Here is a 14,352-nt window from a genome sequence, read left to right on the forward strand (position 1 = left end):
GGTGATGTTCTAATAACAGCAGTGGAAAAACAATAAACCGAAGTCGGGGGTTCGGTAATGAAAGTTAATTTTCTTTATTAAACTATAAATGGGACATATCGCAGGCATGTACAATGTTAAACATATGAAACTGCAATCAATGTATTTAAGTTCTGCCAACGGGTGTATAAACATTTTCAAATTTTGGTAATGATAGCCACCAGTCTGCTGACCTTTAGTTTATATTATCAAGAGTGTGCATCATCCAATCTGGTTCGGCTACACTTATCTTTTCAATGATTGAGTTCACCTGATAGCACAGCGATTGTATTTGACGATCCCATTGTGGCAGCAATTCTCGGTTTTCAAAGTGCACAATACCCGATATTTGGTCAATGTGTCCGTTCATACGTTCCTCTGTGATCATTTGCGAGGCAATCTTCTCGGCTTTGGCGGCAGGTATGTCAAGCAAGGCACCTAATTCCTCGAAAGTAATATTGTTGTAGAGTTTGCTGGCCGACAGCAAGTTATGCTCAAAAACAGCACGATCTAGTATGGACGAGCCGTCCTGTGTGGCAGCCTTCTGGTGATCCTGCAGCAACGCTTCGAACTCCTCTAATTCCGAGCGGCGTATGATGCGCTCCAAATACATTTTTTCGAGTATGCCATACGCTGGCAAATGTTGACAGCGTTCATCTTTGAATAGTGTGGCGAGCATGCGAGAACGCTGCTGACCAGCAGAAGCTAACACAGTACATATGAGGGCCTTCTTCAGGGCAGTCATGCGCTCGCCTTGGTCGACAATTTTTCGATAGGACAGTTCATTGTACCTTTGAGCAGCTTCAATGAATTTTCGCCGATAGTCTAGAACACGAGCGTAGCAAACTTTGTACAAAACCTGCATCGAAATGGTTTGAGTATTGTTAATCTTGTGATCACTAAGCATTAAGTACCTGCAATTCCTCTGAATTTGTTTCAGCCTGCAGAAGGGATGCACGGTTGATAAACAGTTCTGCCTGCACGGGATCATTGTCCTCCAAATAAAGTCGGGCTATTTTCAGATATGTACCCAACTTGCACTCCACGGAATACTGCTTCTGACCCGTTTCCAAAGGAATGCCAACCAAAACCATGGCTGCATCGCGCCACTGTTCATTGCGCTCATAGATATTGGCCAAATGGAAACGAATGCCGGCAACTTGTTCCTCGAAAGAAATGACGCGGGGATGGACTTTATTAAGCGTGTAATGGGACAATTGTTTGGACAAGTCGTCCGACAATTTACTCAGCTCCACGCCCACATCGTTCAGGATTTGACGAGATATTACCAGACTAACATGCTCGTTTACAATAGCGTCGACGAAAAGTTTTAGTGTATCGACCAATTCAGTTCCCGTATTCGCCAAAATAGTTTTCAGAAGTTGACGGTATTTGTCCGCCTGATCTTTATGTGTACCGGTAAAGTTTATCAGACCCAACAGCTGGGTTTTTAGGACTGCGGTGGAGATGCCCATGATGAGTACAACCAAATTAATTCCAGTACTTCAGAATTAATAAATTTCTACAATCGACAAAAAACAATAGCGATGTGCCGCTTTGTCGAGAACAAGTTTAACGTGACTAGAACGACTCAGCTCGATTTGCGATTTTTGGTTCATTTAGCTTATGTTCAAATGAGTTGACAGCCCTTGCAATTGGGTACTTTACTAATGCATTAGGGTATTCTGAATAACTCAATATGATTTGAATTTGTCCATCAGCTGTTCACAGCTGCGCTAGATTACTAGAATGGCAGTTTTCTATTCAGTAAGTAACACGGTCATATTGCAGTATTGATTGCGAGGTACGTTTTTGATGTTGTCGGTGTTAAATGAATTTAGTTCAAAGTTAAACACAGCCACCAGTTAACAGTTGTTAAGGGAAATCAAGTGCATTCTGTAAACTATTCTATTAAGTTAGAAAGTAGAACAAATGATTTGATTACCATTCAAATTGCTATTGAAAATTATTCAAACTAAGAATTTATATTGTCCGCAAACGAATACGAGTACATACAGACAAAAGAATAAATTGCGCTACCAACACTGGCAGCAAATGAATATGAGTACAATGCAATATATTGCAGCACTAGTTACCTGTGAATCAATAATAACATTTTTATATTCAAATTGGAATTTTTTAAAGGAAGCAAAATCTAAAGTTTGTATGTTAATATCTTGAGCTTTCAATTCGGTGATTCATTGATTTTACAAGCGTATTTGTTGTTTTGAAATCCCAAAGTGGTGGAGACTGGCAGATACACACAACAGCGCAGATATCTGCTTTGCACCTGAGGGTTTTGAAAATGCATTCATCAAATGGCAATATTCGCACGAAAATATGAAAGGAAATTGCCAATTGATGACACCGAAACGCTGAGCTGTGAAATTGTCACAGTTGAGGAAGTCAACGGACACACGGTACGACATAAAAATTTAGTGAAATACATACATAAATAAGTATGTATGTAGTTTAGCCCAATGGAGCTCCAGAAAAATCAATAATCAGCGACGCCGCAGCTTTGTTGATGATTTCATAAGTACCGTGTTTGTATGTATTTATGTACATACATACATACATATGTGTGTAGCAATCAACGAGTATGTATGCATTGCCCTACGACTACGGATAAACGTACATATGTTTGTATATTGATGTATGAATTATATACATACATACATAAATACATGGACAGCTCAGTGCACCCATGAAAGTTGCCTCAAATGTACTTCCGTTTTTTAATGTAAATCAGGCATCTTAGACTTGCCCCAATTATGCAAGAATTTATGGCCAGGACCATGTCTACCCAGTGACCATTTAACAAAATCCGCTGATTATACATGCATTCATATACATACATATGTACATATTTGTATGTATGTAGTACTGAATGGTTTTTAAAATCACACGCAAAATTCACAGGAGCACCACTAAGTAACCATCTGCAGAGAAGAGCTCAGCTACATTTATTTGAATTAGTACATTTTTGTATTTATTGAACCTCCATTTTTGGCGAACTTCTAATGTACATCTACGTCTTCTGTAATGCTAGGAATATTTGCTGCGGGTGCAACGCGGACCAAATCAGGAAAACTCTTGGAAAGTTTTGCGCCGTTATAATGACTTCTATAAACTCCATCAAAAACTTGGGGCCCCTGGCGCATTGCCAAAAAAGCGCTTCTTCGGGAATATGCGCCCGGATTTCATAGCTGAACGGAAAGAGGCATTACAAATTTACATAAACACCGTACTAATGAATCCTATATTGGCATCATCGCTGCCAGCCAAGCGTTTTGTTGACCCCGAAAACTACGCGCAATCTTTTCATGGTAATGAAGCAAAATTTCGATGTTGTTCTTTCGGTGACTAACTGGTTTCCATAATTACCATTGCAGATCATGCTATGCAGAATGCGCTGCTGTGCCTGCGCAACGACTCTGTGTGGGCATTAGGGGCAACACTAGGACCGATAGGCTGGCGCCTACGGAAGCATTATTTTAAAGTCACCACAAAACCACCAGAAAAGACACACAACAAACTGTTGGTTAAGAGTGGCTCGCAAACGCACCAGAGCAAACATTTTGCCGCAGGCAGCAGCAATGGCAGCGGAGGATCAATTGATGCTGGCACCTTCGATCCTAATACCGAGATGGTTGCCGAATGGTTGGAATATGGACCGGACAAGTACATCGAGGAAAAAGAAATGAATGGCGTATTGAAAAGCTTAATGGGCTTACAGCATCCGCATATTGAGCCTGTCGTACTAGCAGCACACACAGAGAGTGGCTGTTTGGTTATAAGAAAGTGAGCTCAAAATGCAAACATTTTCTACAAAATATTGAAATATCATTTTGCGTACAGATTTCACAAAAATGGCACTTTAAAGGATGTTTTATGCATGGCTGGAAATCCAAAAAATCCGTTTCTCAGCAAATATGGCAATCCAAAGGGGCGCACTGCACTGTCCATGAAACAAGTTGCTACATATGGAAAGCAAATCTTAGAGGCTATGATATTTTTGCACTCAAAGGGATACGCTTACGGTGATTATATTTTTAAAAGTATTATTGAAGTAAAAATTTATCGTGTGGTTCGAATCATAGGTCATTTACATTCCGGCAATGTTGTCATTGTGGACGATTGCGTCAAACTCTTAGACATTGAAAACCAAGTTCTGGGCGTGCCCGCCTTCTACAGGCCATTTTTTGTGCAACATAGCAAAATCCATACGATTGAGACAATTGACGTTTACTCTTTTGGTCATGTAATATTTGAAATGGCTATGGGGTATCCCCTTCAGGAGTCGATTGTGGTACGCCAAATTACCGAATGCCCCGAAGCGCTAAGTATAACTAAACATACTGTTTAAAATAAACTATTATTAAAGCACACTATCCGTAGAATGCCTGCTGGAAAGTATACTCTCGAAGGAGGCATGCAAGGCTGGCCTGCCGACTTTAGAGCAATTAATTGGTCACCGATTCTTCACACAGTACGCTGCGACAGCGCCATCAGATAGTGGAGCTGTTCCTGAAAAACCATACTTCAAATTGTCACTAAACGCCAAGGAACTGCTGAAGCAGGCGGCTTTGAGGGCCGAAAACCGTTTACGTGATGAACAGAAATCGGTGAAAAACCAGAAGAGGATTGTACGTGTACAAGAGCTCATGAGTTCAGAAGAGGAAAAACGCAAATCCAAGCATAAAGCCGTTAGTTACACAAATATTTCAGAGTAGTTCCCAGCGTTGCACCCTTTTTTAACAAAACACAATTTGTTTTCTTCTTTTCTTTTATTTGTATTTATTCTTAACGCTTTTTAGAAATTAGAGCACAAACAATCGAAGCTAAAGCAGCAAGGTTCACTCCAAACGAACAATGGACGCTTGTCGCTTTCCGCAGCTTCTTCTAGCACAGCTGCTGTCAGTGGTCTGAACACAGCAGATTCATTCAATCGCTCAGACAGCGCACTAACGCCCGAAGAACCCACACTGGCCGGCATCAAATGTAGTTATATATTTTAATCACTCAATCCCCAATTTATAGTCTCTTTGCACCCTTGTATGCATATAAGCCTAACATATGATCCATATTCTTCCTGCAGCTCCCCCACTTACGCCAGCTCTGCATATGGCAACGCAGACACTGCAGCAAACACCATTTGATGTGGCTGACCTTCCAGCAAGCACCAGCGGCGGTGCCGCATCGGTGGAAAGGCAGTCTTCAACACCGAATATGTCATCGGAAGACACTAGCGAGCCCACACGCTCGGCCCTGCTCGAATCTATATGCAAATTTAATCGCGGTTCTTTGCGCAAAGTACGATCTAATGATTAAGAAACTCAAAGAAACACTACTTTCAATATTGGACCAAATTGGCGTTATGAAATAACGGTGCCATTACCAAGAACACAAAAATGTAATACCAAACCAAAAATGAAGATCCTTTTTTAGAAAAATGTTGCGTACACCTATTAATCAAATGAGTCTAGTTATTGGCATACCTTCGACAAACAATCCAGCAAAATACTATCTATTGATGTTGTTTATAACGTAACCCACTGATTATATAAGAATATACAAATCAATATGAATTATTACGTGTGTCCACTATACAAAGATATACAAATAACATTTTAAAATTAACTAAAGTAAAAGAATCGTCTTCAAATTATACAAGTTTAAAGTCACACATATGCGAATTGTCGTGAATTCGCTACTAAAGCTTTATGTGTCTGTGCACCAACAACACGACCACCACACGACTGAAAATAACTTTGAAATCTAAAATAATATACATACATATGTATGTATCTCCAGAGAAATTTAGCAAACTCGAAATTTATCTATAAGTCTGCACCCAAAATTCGCACCAAGGTGCTTTAAGTATCTATCTAATTGTAACTATCATAGTATAGATGTTGTACGTCACCAATGCCACCGCCTCCGCCACCATCACCACATATTTTATTGCCACCATCGTCGTTGTGTATTAGTATGTATTTTTGTATCGCATTTTGTTTGTTTGGGTACTACAACTTTGGCAGGCAATGTACCTATATTTCCTCGAGTGCACGCACGGCGAGTTATTGAAAAGAAGTTGGGTTGGAGTCAACAACAAAAACGTTGCGAGTGTTAAAAACATTCCTTCGTCCGGTTTATAATGGAAACATACTCGGGGTCCTGGACTCGTAAAATGGCCAAGATTTGCACTGTTATGTATTTTTTTTAGGGAAATTTTATTATATATACGTGTATGTAACTGTGTATTGTATATCAAGATATTGCAGAATATATTTATGGGTGTTTATATGTATGTACTTATCTCATATGTTTTGGACTTGAACGTTTTGTAATTTTTGTAACAATTGTTTTATAACACATATAATTATGCATAAATGCAACGCTAAATATACACAAATATGTGTGCATGTATATGTAAAAATCATTTGATTACGCAAATTACTAAATAACGTATAGTAGTTGGGTACGTGTATGTTTGTCTATAACTGACTGTGTATATGTTGGTATACTTCGAGCAAAGGTAAAGGAAGAATTATAAACTGCAGTGAAATAAAACATATTACTGTAACTCTAATCCAAATAAAGTGTGTCGTATTGCTGTTGTAAAGGAGACGATTTTTTATTCTCTATTAGCAGATAAACTATAGTATGTGCCTCTTTGCCTTTCGCCGTTAAACAATGCTTCGATATTCCGGGATTGATAGTACGCCCTTCAATATGGTTTAACGATTTATAATATATTTATAAACGTAGGTTAACATCTGGATCATGGGACATTCCGTAAGATTTGCCATTTAGGACCAACATCTGTCAATCGTCTTAAAAATCTCGATTGGTCGGATGTATAAAAGATTTTTAAATGACTACTAAAGTTTTTTACAATTCTAAATTACTATTATTAAGCCGCATGTCATAAAAGGCAATGTAATTATGTGTTCAGTTTTCAGTGTAAAAGAAAAGACAGAAAATTTTTATTCATAATTTTTGTTTGGACTAATATTATTTGGCTTAGAATAAGATAAGACTTCAGATATTATTACATATTGCAAAATTTCGTTAGTATAGCTTCAAAAACAAAGAACTTATGCCAGAAGTAAAACATGCAGAAGGATCCTTTTACAGGAATCCAAGATGGTAGAGATTGAGTTCCCAAATGTCAGCATACTAGCAGATTTATGTCAGTTATAGCTTATACTTTCATTATCTTATAAAACGAAAGAAACATACAAAAACATAAGCACAAAAATATTAAAATAAAAACAGTTTATAAGCATGGCCGATTCACCAGACCACAGCAAGGATAACTTGGTCGAAAAAGCTGATGGGGCTAAAGATACCCATGGGAAAGGAAAGGTGGATGTAGGCGGCAAAGACAAACCGGCAACAGATAAGGAAAAAGGAAAGGGTGACGTGAGTTTTCTGCTTATCATTATTCAATATGCTATACTTATACGACGGTAATTGGTTTCAATAAATTATGAAAGTTATTGATTCAACAAGCGTATTGCCAGGGCGACAGTCCTTTTTTGGCATACTTAAATTCACATAATCACTTGATTTGCCGTTTTATGAGTAACGCACTCGACTCTTGTGTTCACGTCACGTTACAACACGAAAGCCTCAAGATTAAAAATGGCTGCGGCGGCCAAAAATTGGTCGGGATTGGTTACGCTTTGCTTAGGTCAGGAGCGTGAGAAGGTAACCGATTGATTTTTATGATAATGTCGAAGTAAACATGGATATTTTATGCGTTTTTAATGAATTGATGCTTTTTACGGCATGTGAACACGAGAATGCGTTAACTTGCCAAATTTGGCAGTCACGCATACTGCAGGTCCCCTGATTTGTTTTTACTTGCGGTCCGGCAGTTTCAATGGAATGCCGAGCTGATAATCTAATTCAGTTGTTTTACTTTACACATTCCTTCCATCATAATGCAGAAACAAACCAGCAGCCAGCGCGGATCCCTGACCAAGCCCAATATTACGGGTATAGCTACGCCAATGGGCATGCCCCAACAGAAGGTAAGTTCTGCGCTCGAATCGATTCAAGAAATGGTTAATAATAATACTTTCATGTTAGCCAACATTGCGTTACATGCCAAACTATCGCTTGGAACCAAAGAATCCTCTGAAGAAGGAATGGCTGGAGATTGCTATGAAAGATGTTATGAACAAGAATTATCATAACGAGTACATGTTTCATCCGAAGCATTCATTGCATTTGGCTGCTCAGGTCAGCGAGGAGATTAAGAATCGTATAAAACTTATGAACTATGATAGGTAATAAACAATGCAGCAATTACACATCAAAAAGACAACATCTAACGCTTGAGCGTTTTTTGTGAACTTCTCAGATATCGTTACATCGTCCTGGTAACCGTGGGCGAAAATTTAATGCAAGGCCTCTACGCAATGGTTAATTTCCTGTGGGATGCTGAAAAGGATGGCTTCGTTTCCCATACCATCGAAACACCGAGATTTTTTGCACTCTGCACTGTATATTACATATACTATGATTGAACACAAGGACATCGTCAGCCAATGTGATTAGGTAAATAGGTAAACCGTGCCTCTAGATTTGAACAAGCGTTAAAATTTTTGTTTTCGCCAAACTTCGAATTATTAAGTGTAGTGCTATATAACGAGACTATTTATGAAATTAAAATAAATACTTTGAAATCAAATATTTTTATCACTCTTTATTGTAGATGCAAATTAAATTGTATGTGAAATTATAATGAATTTATTATGTAGTTTAAGTTAAAATAAAGTTCACCTAGCGATATTTACTATTCAATGTGAATGAAATATTTGTTTATACAGAATTTGAACACATCCTAAAAATTACCGAAACTTTAAACTGTTTGATCACTAGAATTATGACATAATTAAATAAGTTTTTTATTTATTTTAAACTGCACACAAAGTCAATTAACAACTGCATCTTTGAATAGTTTGTGTTTATTGAGAGATATATTTAATTTAGTTATAAATTGCGCATAAATATTTAGATTTAATTCAACCAACTCACAATACTAAGCATACATATGTATGTATGTAGGCATATTTACTCGTATATATTTATGGATTTATGTATGTATTTTAGTTATTAAATATATTGTGATAAGTTTACATACATGTATAGTTTTTGTAACAATAACTATTTGTTCATTGCAGAATTCTCTGAGCGTTCGCATATCATAAATATGGATAAATAGATGTCAGTTTAGTGTATATACATACATAGCTTTTAAATCAATATATATGTATATATTTGAATGTTTTTATAGGTCATTCTAGCACACATACGCACTCACATACACTTATTTGAAATTTGTTTCCTTGCAGTTTATATTAGTTGATGACTTGAGAGTTTTGAAATAGAGAACAAAAATATTTTAATCTTGAAGTCACTTGCACAAAAATAAAATAAAATATAAAAAACACCATCGCAACTGTTGAGAGCAACCACAAGAAAACCAATGTAACATTTGCAAAACCCATTTTAACAGATAAAACATTTTGAAACAAATGCTACATGACGTTCTCTTTTCGGATGGATGTGAATACCTGCCATTGCAGGCCGGAACAGAACTGGTATAAACTTTTCGCTCACAGCACAGTTTATCTCATGCATTTGGGCATTTTGAAACTTGACACATTTTCACACACCCATCACAGAACTGGCCTCGCATGGAAACATGAAAACGAAACCAGAAGAACTGATCCTTCAAAGTTTGAAGATCTTTAGCACTTTTTGCACAAACGCACGTATAGTGATCGGCACTGCACCACCACTAACAACAAAAACAGCAGCATCAACAACAATCAGACACTGGAGAACTTTTCTGTGGACTCATTCTATTTTGCGGTCGAAAGGACATACATATGTGGGTGACGGTGACACCTTAGCAGATCAACGTAATAACTTTTGCACTTTGTTGCACTATTTTTAATCAAGTTAGGCGCAATAAATTAAAAAAACTATTGCAAACTAATAACTTGCAAAACTTATTAACACAATCAAAATCAGAAGGAAATTTTCAACACAAAACTGTTTTTTACATTGTCCAGTGGGTTCATTTTGTTTGTTTTTGCACGTAGATCTTTTTGGATGGGGGATTGGGACACTGGCTCCACTAAATAAAAAGGAAAATGATGAGCCATTGAATGTATTTTTACACTTGCCATATTTTTATAACAAATAAATAAATTTACAATTAAAAATTGCTTGATTTAAACTTTTGGCACAATCATACAATTGCATGAAATTCACTCACTATTATTATTTTCATCGTATTTTAATTTGGTTTTTTTTTTTTCTAATTGAAAAACATAAACGAATATTGGTCTGTAAAAAAAAGTAATGGATTAATATGGTAATTCTGATTGATTTACTAACACCTTCGGTACTAATGGTAATGTATGACTCTTTATGTATTGTTTGTGGGTATGTGTTATAGGGGCTTGTGAGCTTAAATGTGTGGACGTTAGTATGAATGTATTTTTCTCATATAAAAATCCACTTGTCAACTCCTACGATATAATGTTAGGTACCGCTTCTAATTGTGTATGTTATATGTATATATGTAAGTGTATATATGTAATCCTACCGTTTCTATCGGACGCACCCATAGAGTTATTATAGTTTGGTAATGGCGAAGGTATTTCTATGCACTGTGGTTTTAATATTTATTACCTCCAGTTTGTCCAACTTTCGCCCCAAGTATTATCAGACACTTAAGCTGTGCCCCCTCGCACTACAACAATGACCAAATGGTCTTCCTTGAGACCTTCCTCGGTCAAACTGTGACATGTACGCTTCAGCAACTCTGTAGAAAAATCGCAAGGGGGAAAAGCATAGAGCACACCCGTGGCCTCCGTTTCTTTATTTAACAGCGAAATCACTCCCGCAGCTTCCTTCTGCTTCAAATATGAAACCAGGTTGCGTAGGGGCCGCGTCTGTACGCTCGTGTCATCGCAATCTGTGTCCACTGTGGATCCAGCCAGACCCATAAATATGGCGTGCGAAGACGACGATGAAATCCGCTTCTGAACGTCGTCCAGTTTGGGTGGATCCAATCGAAGGCGCTGTGTAATACGTAAATTATGCTTGCCCTCCTCATCGCGCATCAAGGATTCAACAATTTCAGTATCGCCGTCCGTTAAATGGAATTTGGCGGGGAACAAAGAGCTCTTCAGTATAAGTGCACCAGTCCACACCGTGCCGCACTTGCGCGCTACCTCGGGTACCGTGGAAGCAGAACTCAGGGCATCATTTCGTCGTGTTGAAGTATCTGAATCGGATCCGACGGATCGCGCCCGCTTAAGTGGTGAACGAGATCGGGAACGCTCAACTCCTGGCTCGCGAGAACCGGACCTGGCTCGATCGTAAGACTCGCCTGGCGGACGACGCCATTCGTCATCAGCACCACCTGGTGGCGGTACAGCGGATGATGCACTACCCAAAGAACCGGGATGTGGCGGTCGGTGCACATCGTTGTGATAATGATACATACCACGGCCACGACCACGGTAGCCGCCACGTCCTCGATAGCCACCACGTGGTGGATACGGCGAATAAGCACCACGTGGGGCATACAGTGGTGCCTCTTCATAATAGGGATCATATTCTGGACGCCGGTACTCGATGGCCGACTCATCATATGGCTTAGAAGGCTTAAAGGGCGCTACTGGAGTGGCGCCAGGCAGCTCCGCAAAATCAGTGCGTAGTCTACGCTCAGGACCACCTAACGGGAAGCCACGCATTTCTTTAACGGCTGCAGTTGCAGCCTCAACTGTTTCGTATTGTATATAAGCATAAGGTTCACCCTTCTGGTATTCAATTTTCTTAATCGCACCAAAACGATCGAATTCACGTTCCAACTGGGTGACGGAAGTCCAAGCGCCAAGACCACCAATCCAAATTCGTGTTGCTGGTGTCACCTTGCCATAACCAATCTTACACTGGAACTTGCCAATATACTGACCAGATAACTCAATTTTGGCGCGATGGGCCATATCAAGGTTCTGGTATCGAACAAATGCGAATGCGTTGCCGGTGCCAGGAGGAGGGCGCTTAATGTCGATGTCATCCACTACACCATATTTACCGAAAATGCGGCGTAGCTCGTCATCCGCAATGGTAACCTCCAGATTCCCAGCGAAGAGTGTGCGAGTAGCCAACGGGTCATCCTCCGGTTGAACGTGATGCAAATAGTTTGGGAACTTGTCTTTCTTGCTCTCTGGCTTTTCATACGGCACGTGTGGGCGTGGTGCCATTGGTCTCATGGGTGCATACTGATGGGGCGGAGGATGGCCATGCATATGATGAGGGGGACCTCGATGCATTGGTGGACCACGTGGTGGCAAAGGATACTCGTGATGCATTGGACGATATTCGCGTGGATGAACAGCATGCGGGTGCATGTGTGGTGGACCATAACGATCGTAAGGATCAATGGGAGGCCTGCGGTGGTCTATGGGTACACCTGGCCCCATAGGGGACCGTGAATAGTGGTAGCGTTCATAATCTGGTGGTGTCATGGAATGGCCACGCGGTCTGTAAGATACTAAAGTTGAAGAAACCGCCCAGAAAAAATGAATTCACTTTACTTGCCTATACTCTGGCCTGGTAGTCGACTTGTACACTGGTTCCACCATCACCATTTTATCATAAATAAGCAATCGCGGCTTATGATGTTTTGCCTCACGAGCATCCTCCGGCGTGCGAAAGCAGACATAGGCCACCCTTTCATCCAAATCATGAGCCAGTCGCACACTAAAATCTCCAAATTTCTTGTACTCGCGATACAGCGTTTCCTCAACAAACTCGTCCGGGGCTTTGGGAGGCAGTGCGCTTACACACAAAACCTTGTATCCGGCAGGACGTTCCCCTGCCGGTGGTCCACGCATATAGGCATCTCGATGCGGCGAGCCATACCGGCCACGGGGGCTTGGTGAACGGTCTAAGCGACGTCGCATCCGCTCTGGTGATAGACGCTCAGGGGAATCACCCGGTACTCCGCTGCCATTATCATATCCACGACCCATGCTGCGCGAATTTCTTGCTAGATTACTTCTTCCAGGCGAGCGCGATGCGCTACGTTTCATATTGTGAATTTTGACTGTAATGCGATCGAGTTCAGCTCCGTCTCTATGAATACTCATGAGCGGGGGTGATGATAATGCTGCTTGCCTATTGTGTCCGACTGCCTGAGATGTTTTTCTCGTGACGAAGTCTAAGTCGGAGTATAAACACATATGCAAACATACAAAGAAAGGAAAATTAAAATTTTTGCACAAATATGCATTCATACATACATACATATGTATGTATGTACATATGTATTTAAAGCAGTGCTTCACTGTAAGTACATGTACGTTTTGTTTACCATATAATATACGGACTTATGTACATACATATGTATATACTAAATTTGCGAAATGCTCAAGGGCTTCTGTTCTGCATTTTTCTTTGTGTAATAAGGTTAATATACATACATATGTTCATATGTAGCAAAAAAAAAATGGCGGCTGCCGACTGCAGCAACGAAAGTGAGGTCAAGAGTTCCTTGAGCTGATCATGCTGCGTTTTAAATACTGCTTTTAACGCTTACCACTATTTCATTAATATGTGCGTCAAGAATAACACCCTTTTCAATTTGTACATAAATTCTACACCGCAATCGACAATTTAAAACTTTCTGCACACACGCAATTTCTGTATTCGTCGGAAGAAAGGTGGTGCCAGCAAGCGACAGAGTTGTTCATTTTTTGTTTTTGTGAAAACTGGTCACACTATTGTTGCGTGTACTAAAATATAATTTGTTCTTAAGTTTTTCGAACGTTAATTCCGTCGCATATCTTGATCATGAGGTGTTGGAATAAGTTTGGTATATAAGAGCTACTGCAAAATTATTTATTTCATTTTTAGCCGAGATATAAACGAGGAAAATTGGAATGTCTGTTGAATTGATTTGCCATCTGAAGAAATTTAATCAGTCATTTATATTTAACACCACCAACTAGGAAAAAATCCAATATTATACAAATTCAATTTTTTAGTACGATTTTATCGCGAGTTGAAAGTACCTTTTTATATTAATAATGCATACATTATATGTAAAAAAAAACGCGAGATCTACAACTATACCATAACTAATGACAATCGTCCCTACAATTATGCTATATATTTAAAGCTAAAAGAAAAATGTACAATAATCAGCGCGGGAAAAGATTGTTCCATTTAATTTTTATATGGAAACTTGTGTACATGTGTATACGTACATGCAAACATATGTATAAGTAT

The 14,352-nt window shown here is 39.3% G+C and overlaps 4 protein-coding genes across 6 annotated transcripts; 2 read left to right on the forward strand and 2 right to left on the reverse strand.

Moving 5' to 3' along the window:
• Positions 1-50: 50 nt before the first annotated feature.
• LOC115634134 (COP9 signalosome complex subunit 4) lies at positions 51-1,582 on the reverse strand. Its single transcript, XM_030531701.1, has 2 exons — positions 933-1,582; positions 51-877 (listed from the first exon to the last, which is right to left on the reverse strand). The coding sequence occupies exons 1-2, from the start codon at positions 1,491-1,493 to the stop codon at positions 215-217; spliced, it is 1,224 nt and encodes a 407-aa protein (XP_030387561.1). The 5' UTR covers positions 1,494-1,582; the 3' UTR covers positions 51-214.
• A 540-nt stretch (positions 1,583-2,122) lies between these two features.
• On the forward strand, positions 2,123-5,474 carry LOC115622736 (PX domain-containing protein kinase-like protein). Of its 2 annotated transcripts, XM_030516780.1 has the most exons (9): positions 2,123-2,182; positions 2,260-2,438; positions 3,071-3,347; positions 3,414-3,822; positions 3,880-4,061; positions 4,122-4,364; positions 4,420-4,727; positions 4,839-5,022; positions 5,120-5,352. In XM_030516780.1, the coding sequence occupies exons 2-9, from the start codon at positions 2,337-2,339 to the stop codon at positions 5,350-5,352; spliced, it is 1,938 nt and encodes a 645-aa protein (XP_030372640.1). In that variant the 5' UTR covers positions 2,123-2,182; positions 2,260-2,336. The 2 variants fall into 2 exon arrangements, with proteins under 2 accessions (XP_030372640.1, XP_030372648.1); XM_030516788.1 differs by having other exon boundaries at positions 2,148-2,438; positions 5,120-5,474.
• Positions 5,475-7,154: 1,680 nt separating this feature from the next.
• LOC115634218 (tctex1 domain-containing protein 1) lies at positions 7,155-8,725 on the forward strand. Its single transcript, XM_030531808.1, has 4 exons — positions 7,155-7,449; positions 7,980-8,063; positions 8,122-8,321; positions 8,396-8,725. The coding sequence occupies exons 1-4, from the start codon at positions 7,312-7,314 to the stop codon at positions 8,559-8,561; spliced, it is 588 nt and encodes a 195-aa protein (XP_030387668.1). The 5' UTR covers positions 7,155-7,311; the 3' UTR covers positions 8,562-8,725.
• A 1,491-nt stretch (positions 8,726-10,216) lies between these two features.
• On the reverse strand, positions 10,217-13,787 carry LOC115630553 (RNA-binding protein spenito). Of its 2 annotated transcripts, XM_030527173.1 has the most exons (4): positions 13,661-13,787; positions 12,661-13,282; positions 10,741-12,603; positions 10,217-10,392 (listed from the first exon to the last, which is right to left on the reverse strand). In XM_030527173.1, the coding sequence occupies exons 2-3, from the start codon at positions 13,209-13,211 to the stop codon at positions 10,782-10,784; spliced, it is 2,373 nt and encodes a 790-aa protein (XP_030383033.1). In that variant the 5' UTR covers positions 13,212-13,282; positions 13,661-13,787; the 3' UTR covers positions 10,217-10,392; positions 10,741-10,781. The 2 variants fall into 2 exon arrangements, with proteins under 2 accessions (XP_030383033.1, XP_030383026.1); XM_030527166.1 differs by having other exon boundaries at positions 10,217-12,603.
• Positions 13,788-14,352: the final 565 nt, after the last annotated feature.

The sequence above is a fragment of the Scaptodrosophila lebanonensis genome, unplaced genomic scaffold (genome assembly GCF_003285725.1).
Source record: "Scaptodrosophila lebanonensis strain 11010-0011.00,11010-0021.00 unplaced genomic scaffold, SlebRS2 tig00000001-arrow-pilon, whole genome shotgun sequence".
In the NCBI taxonomy this organism is placed as follows: domain Eukaryota; kingdom Metazoa; phylum Arthropoda; class Insecta; order Diptera; family Drosophilidae; genus Scaptodrosophila; species Scaptodrosophila lebanonensis.

Bases quoted from the DNA above. Each gene is read 5' to 3' on its own strand.
- LOC115634134 (XM_030531701.1), bottom strand. From the start codon at position 1,493: ATGGGCATCTCCACCGCAGTCCTAAAAACCCAGCTGTTGGGTCTGATA. The intron at 878-932 runs GTACTTAATGCT...ATTTCGATGCAG, and splicing joins CAAATTCAGAGGAATTGCAG to GTTTTGTACAAAGTTTGCTA.
- LOC115634218 (XM_030531808.1), top strand. From the start codon at position 7,312: ATGGCCGATTCACCAGACCACAGCAAGGATAACTTGGTCGAAAAAGCT. The intron at 7,450-7,979 runs GTGAGTTTTCTG...ATCATAATGCAG, and splicing joins AGGAAAAAGGAAAGGGTGAC to AAACAAACCAGCAGCCAGCG. The intron at 8,064-8,121 runs GTAAGTTCTGCG...CTTTCATGTTAG, and splicing joins TGGGCATGCCCCAACAGAAG to CCAACATTGCGTTACATGCC.
- LOC115622736 (XM_030516780.1), top strand. From the start codon at position 2,337: ATGGCAATATTCGCACGAAAATATGAAAGGAAATTGCCAATTGATGAC. The intron at 3,348-3,413 runs GTAATGAAGCAA...TTACCATTGCAG, and splicing joins CTACGCGCAATCTTTTCATG to ATCATGCTATGCAGAATGCG. The intron at 3,823-3,879 runs GTGAGCTCAAAA...TTTTGCGTACAG, and splicing joins GGCTGTTTGGTTATAAGAAA to ATTTCACAAAAATGGCACTT.
- LOC115630553 (XM_030527173.1), bottom strand. From the start codon at position 13,211: ATGAGTATTCATAGAGACGGAGCTGAACTCGATCGCATTACAGTCAAA. The intron at 12,604-12,660 runs GCAAGTAAAGTG...AGTATCTTACAG, and splicing joins ACTACCAGGCCAGAGTATAG to ACCGCGTGGCCATTCCATGA.